The sequence below is a fragment of the Equus przewalskii genome, chromosome 5 (genome assembly GCF_037783145.1).
Source record: "Equus przewalskii isolate Varuska chromosome 5, EquPr2, whole genome shotgun sequence".
In the NCBI taxonomy this organism is placed as follows: domain Eukaryota; kingdom Metazoa; phylum Chordata; class Mammalia; order Perissodactyla; family Equidae; genus Equus; species Equus przewalskii.
Window position 1 is genome coordinate 19,411,208 of NC_091835.1, and position 6,205 is coordinate 19,417,412.

Here is a 6,205-nt window from a genome sequence, read left to right on the forward strand (position 1 = left end):
CCAAAACTTTTTCAGCTGGTAAAACCAAAACTCTAAACCCACTCAACAACAGCTCCCCACGTGCCCTCCTCCCCGGCCCCGGCAACCACCGTTCGACTCCCTACTTCTATGCATGTGACCACTTTAGATACCTCACATAGATAGAATCTCGGTGTTTGCGTTTTGGGGACTGGCTTATTTCACTTAGCATCACGTCCTCATGGCTCATCCATGTTGTAGCGTGTGTCAGAATTCCTTCCTTTTTAAGGCTGAATAATATTCCATTGTACAGATGTGCCTCACTTTGTTGATTCATTCGTCTGTGGATGGACAGTTGAATTGCTCGCACCTTATGACTATTGTGAATAATGCTGCTATGAATGTGGGTATGCAAATACCACTTCGAGACCCAGCTTCATTTCCTTTGGGTACATACCCAGAAATGCAATGGCTGGATTAGACGAATGCTTTTGAATCAAGGCAGGGGCTACTGAAACTTCTAAGCTCCTGTCAGGAGCCATAGCTGGGGTTCTGTCTACCTATCCAAGGGACAAACTTACCCCTGGGTTCAATCTACCTGTCCAAGGGAGCAGAGGTCAATCTCATGGGCACTGGGCCCCACCCCTGCCTGCCCCTTGCAGGCGAGCATACTCTCCCCTGAAGAGGATTTTAGGCTGGTTATTTTTAAAACTGCAGATGAGAAGCAGGCTCCGAGGACTGGAATTTTGCTTGCCCTTTTGAGAGACATTTGTGTTTGTGAAGGAAGGGGGGATGACCTTGTAGGGACCTGAAATTGGCCACCCCAGGATGTGTCTCTTTGGCATCGGGACTGTTTGGGCTGATTGCTTTCGATAAACTGGGACAGGGAAGGAGGCTCTGGGGAATGGAACTTGCCCTTGTTGGGACACATTTACATTTGTAAGGTAAATCTCTATCTGTAAAAGGTAGCTCCCTCTCTGTACCAGGAAGAAGAAGAGAGATGACCTTATCTCTAGAAACTCTTAATGGGGAAGGCAAGAACTTAAGTTGGTTGCTGTCTGGCAATCTCATGTAACTGATTTAGGGTGGTGGCTTCTGACCTTTACTTAATCCGATTTGATTCTTGTCTAAAAGTCATGGGATCACCCAACGACCAGACCCCACCTGCACTGATACCATTTTAACTTTTTTTCATGTTCTTTCCTTTATCTTGTAAAGAAATGACTCACATACCCATGCCTTATAAAATTAGCCCTAACCCTCAACTCGGGGCAGCAGCAGGAGCTCTGACTGCCCATGGTTCCTGTCCCCACGCACCAGCTCTGCCTGCCCATGGGCCCTGTCCCCATGCCAGCGGAGGCAGCAGAAGCGGCGGCAGCAGAAGCTCTGACTGCCCATGGGTCCTATCCCCATGCTATTGTATTCTGTAAATAAAAGAGCACTACTGCCAGATCTTAAGAGTCTAAGAAATCTTTCTTTCGACTCCTCGGCTCACCGACCCCGCATCATCCCCCACACAGACACATCCACACACACACACTCTCAAGGCTGGCCCAGCCCAGCCCTCCATCATTGGAGGCACTGACAAGGCCTACCACTCTGTTGTCACCACCAGCCACACTCTTTTCTACAGCACAAAAACCCTGGGCCCAGGTTCTGGGCAGCCACTCCAGCCCAGTGCATGACCCACCTGCCCAGGCCAAGCCTAGTGAGCAGTCATGTGGCTTCAGACCCAGGCCCCTCAGCACCCAGAGTCCAGGCTGGCCACTGCTGGCTCTCAGGAAATACTGAACAACTCAGGTGAGAGACGGAGGGTCGCCCACACTGCGGCAGCAGAGGGTTGGGAGTGGCCCCGTCAGAACTTTGGAAATGCTCCTGACCCAAGGGCATGTGCCCCCAATCCCCACTTTACCCTGGGGAGACAGCTGGGGACTCTGCTGTGAGGGGTGGACCTGCCTTTCTCAGGACCCCTGCCCTGAGGCTCGCTCAGCCACACCCTACCACTTCCCTTCTGCCAGCATAGCTTAAAGTCACAAGGCAGGGGTGGGGTCAGGGTGGCTGCATGGGGCACTGGGAGGGACATGGAGCCTTTTACAGTCAAGGACAAAGTCCTCCCCTGCTTTCAGCCCAGGCAGCTTGTAGTGCAGCTGGTACCCTGGTGTCCCGTGTCTCCCGACTCCCAGCCTCGCTGTCCTCCCGCCATCCCACAGGCATGCAGGGAGCCTGGGTGCTGTTGCTGCTGCTGGGCCTGAGGTTACGGCTCTCCCTTGGGGTCATCCCAGGTAATCAGGCCCTCCCAGCCTCCCCCGAAACTCAGGGTGCTCCCCCGCAAGGCTGACCCAGCCTCCACTGTCTCCTTGGCCAGTTGAGGAGGAGGACCCGGCCTTCTGGAACCGCCAGGCAGCCCAAGCCCTGGACACCGCTAAGAAGCTGCAGCCCATCCAGACGGCCGCCAAGAACCTCATTATCTTCTTGGGGGACGGTGAGTGTGCCAGGCCTGTCCCTCCCAAGTAACCCCCACAACCCGGCCACCCAAGGCAGCTGTGTGGACACAGGTCAGCCTTGGACTCAGGCCTGACACGAGGTGCTCCTTCAGGGATGGGGGTGCCCACGGTGACAGCCACTCGGATACTGAAGGCGCAGATGGATGGCAAGCTGGGACCCGAGACGCCCCTGGCCATGGACCACTTCCCCTACCTGGCTCTGTCCAAGGTAAGGGTCTGGGGCCTCAGGGAGCTTCCCTCTAGAGGGGTGGGTGAGTAGGGAGCCAGGCAGGAGGGAAGGCCCCAGAGGGTTGTGCCCGAGTTAGGGGCTGGGACAGTGAGGATGGGCCCCAGGTCCTGAGGCACGATCCAGGTGTCTGCCCCAGACTGGAGCTGAGGGCATCTCTGTTCCCAGACATACAACGTGGACAGACAAGTGCCGGACAGCGCAGGCACAGCCACGGCCTACCTGTGCGGGGTCAAGGCCAACTACCAGACCATCGGTGTGAGTGCGGCCGCCCGCTATAACCAGTGCAACACGACGCGTGGCAATGAGGTCACCTCCGTGATGAATCGAGCCAAGAAAGCAGGTGGGTTTGGGGCCGGCATATGGGGCAGGGGCCAGGGAAGGCTCAGAGACCTCAGTGGTCCACCCTCACCTCTGCCACCCACAGGGAAGTCAGTGGGGGTGGTGACCACCACCAGGGTACAGCATGCGTCGCCAGCCGGCACCTACGCGCACACGGTGAACCGCAGCTGGTACTCGGACGCTGACATGCCTGCCGAGGCGCTGAAGGAGGGCTGCCAGGACATCGCCACGCAGCTCATCTCCAACATGGACATTGATGTGCGACACATGGCAAGCGGGAGGGGCGGGGCAGAAGGGATGGGCCCACACTGGCCACAGTCACAGGCAGCCAACAGCTGAGCCCTGGGGCCCAGCAGGGTCTCCGGGGGCTTGTGGACCATTTAGAATGTATAGCAGGGGACAGACCATTCCCACAGACCTGGTTGGGGAGCTAGGGGCTGTCTGAGGAGGGGGCCAAGGCCCGGCCAGGCCCCAAGCCCACCTGCCCTAATCCTCTGGCCCCAGGTGATCCTGGGCGGAGGCCGCAAGTACATGTTTCCCAAGGGGACCCCAGACCCTGAGTATCCGAATGATGCCAGCCAGAACGGAACCAGGGTGGACCAGCGGAACCTGGTGCAGGAGTGGCTGGCCAAGTACCAGGTGATGGGGGCTCGTGGGTGCAGGGGTAGCAGGGACAAGGGCAGGGCTGCAGGTCGTAGGGCCACGGGCTGAGGTCTGGTTCTGCCCCTCCCAGGGTGCCCAGTATGTGTGGAACCGCACGGCGCTCATCCAGGCGTCCCAGGACCCCTCTGTGACACACCTCATGGGTAATGACCCCACCAGCCTGCCCTGGACCCCTGGGTCCTCACATGGCCAAGCCTGCACAGACACGTGGCTGCCATGGACCCTGCCACTCTCCAGCCTGCCCGTCACCCAAATCCCCTTTCCCACAGGCCTCTTTGAGCCAGCGGACATGAAATATGAGGCCCAGCGAGACCTCACCCTGGACCCATCCCTGACGGAGATGACCGAGGCGGCCCTGCGTGTGCTGAGCAGGAACCCCAGTGGCTTCTACCTCTTCGTGGAGGGTGAGTGAGTGGCAGCCCCTCCCTGAGCAGAGGGGTGTAGGCAGGCTGGGCATCACCTACCTCCCACGTGTCCTCCCTAGGGGGCCGCATCGACCATGGTCACCATGCTGGAACCGCTTACCTGGCACTGACCGAGGCCACCATGTTCGATGATGCCATTGACAAAGCCAGCCAACTCACAAGTGAGGAGGACACACTGACCCTTGTCACCGCTGACCACTCTCACGTCTTCTCTTTTGGTGGCTACACACTGCGTGGCAGCTCCATTTTAGGTGGGTCCAGGGAGGGTGACAGTTGCCGTTTGGTAAATTTATGGTAGAAGTTGCTCTGAGCCTCAGTTTCCTCATCTGCCAATGGGGTCATCACAGCAACTGCCTTGTAGGGTTCTTGGCACGAAGTACCTGGTCTTAGCACACAGGGGGCGCTGCACACGCCGTGGTGAGCGCTATCACAGGGCCCCTCTCCCGCAGGGCTGGCCCCCAGCAAGGCCTCCGATGGCAAGGCCTACACCTCCATCCTGTATGGCAATGGCCCAGGCTTCGCACTCAGCCAGGGCTCCCGGCCTGACGTCAACGAGAGCCAGAGCAGTGAGTACAGCGGGTCGGCGGTCTGGGCGGACCACGATGGGAACTCGCGGGAGGGAGGAGGCGGCCCGCCCCGCCCGCGCTGAGCCCCTACCCTCCGTCCAGTGGACCCCGCGTACAAGCAGCAGGCGGCCGTGCCCCTGTCGTCGGAGACCCACGGCGGCGAGGACGTGGCGGTGTTCGCGCGCGGCCCGCAGGCGCACCTGGTGCACGGCGTGCAGGAGCAGACCTTCGTGGCGCACGTCATGGCCTTCGCCGCCTGCCTCGAGCCCTACACGGCCTGCGACCTGTCGCCCCCCGCCACATCCACCGACAGTACAAATCCCGGGCTCACTGATGCTGCGCTCCCCAGGCCGGCTGCTGGCTCACTATCGCTGCAGCTTCTGGTTGGAGCGCTGCTACTGCTGCTGTCCGCCACCCACTGACCACCCCATCCACCCAGGGCCGGGACCCCATTACTAGGACACCTGCTCCCCCAGCCCAGGGTCCCTTCTGAGCAACACCCCCAGAGCACCCACCCCGGGGGCCTACCGCCTGACCTTCACCTCCTGGCTTTAAACGAGGCTCAGCCCATGGCCACTCATTGGCCTGACTGCATGGTGCCCTGGAGGCCGAGGTGGTGACTTTCCTGAGACCTCCCAGCTGCTCTCCACTCCCCGCCCTCAATCTCCGAGGCCCCAGATTTTGTGCTGTGCCATCACCCTGCACCCCAGGAAAGAAGGGGCCTCGGACTCCCAGTCTCCGCCCTGCATATATCAGTGCCCCAGGACCTGGCTGGCACCATCCAGAGGCAGCCTCTGTAGGGCCACCACCCACCCAGACCCCCTGCCACGCTTTTCTTGGCTTAGTCTTCACAGCACCTTGGACCTGAGGGCACGGTGAGGGCACCTTTCCTGTTACTCTGCAACCGGCCCTGTGGGCACATTGCTGGCCCACGAAGCTGCTGGGGCCAAGAGGGCCAGGACGGGTGTCCAGGTCAGGTGTCCAGGACCGGGCAGTTTTCCCTTTGCCTTTCTTGAATTCTCATGGGCAAAATAATGAAATTAACACAAAACGAATTAACAGGAGACAAAACAATTTGTATGCACAGGAGAGTGACCAGAAAGTGGGCAGCTTTTATATCTTTTTACACAAAACAATAAATGTACGATTGGACAGATTTGATTTGGGTGCTGAATCAGTAAGGAATTTAAGCAGAATTTGTGTTTGGAGTTGTCAATTAGCAAAAAAGGGACCCAGGTTGGTTTATACAGACTTTCCTGCCCTGAATCCCCTGGGGCTGGTGATGAGGACATCTCCCTCAGGCTCCAGGTGCAGGGAGGGGATTGATTGATTTCCTGCATTTAAGCGAAAAGGAGGGTCAAAGTGTCCTTGCACAGGCTGCTTTTTAAGACTTTCATTCAAAATTATCAATATGCCATATTTGGGGCTGCCAGCCCTGGGCCCCTACAGGGCTTTGACACAGCACTCAGCTGCCCCTCCTAGGAGCCCAGCAGTACCGCTAAACAGAGGAGACTTGTCCTA

General features: G+C 58.4%; 1 protein-coding gene across 1 annotated transcript; it reads left to right on the forward strand.

Annotated features, from left to right (window-relative positions):
• The first annotated feature begins 720 nt into the window (after positions 1 to 720).
• LOC139083476 (intestinal-type alkaline phosphatase-like) lies at positions 721 to 5,838 on the forward strand. The gene is made up of 11 exons (XM_070620200.1): positions 721 to 2,240; positions 2,324 to 2,440; positions 2,555 to 2,670; positions 2,857 to 3,031; positions 3,116 to 3,288; positions 3,535 to 3,669; positions 3,764 to 3,836; positions 3,963 to 4,097; positions 4,178 to 4,369; positions 4,568 to 4,684; positions 4,787 to 5,838. The coding sequence occupies exons 1-11, from the start codon at positions 2,021 to 2,023 to the stop codon at positions 5,104 to 5,106; spliced, it is 1,773 nt and encodes a 590-aa protein (XP_070476301.1). The 5' UTR covers positions 721 to 2,020; the 3' UTR covers positions 5,107 to 5,838.
• Positions 5,839 to 6,205: the final 367 nt, after the last annotated feature.

Excerpts from the sequence above, each read along its gene's own strand:
- LOC139083476 (XM_070620200.1), top strand. The coding sequence starts at position 2,021 with ATGGGGCACTGGGAGGGACATGGAGCCTTTTACAGTCAAGGACAAAGT. Across the intron at positions 2,241-2,323 it reads CTCCCTTGGGGTCATCCCAG|TTGAGGAGGAGGACCCGGCC; the intron begins GTAATCAGGCCC and ends CTCCTTGGCCAG. Across the intron at positions 4,370-4,567 it reads GCGTGGCAGCTCCATTTTAG|GGCTGGCCCCCAGCAAGGCC; the intron begins GTGGGTCCAGGG and ends CCTCTCCCGCAG.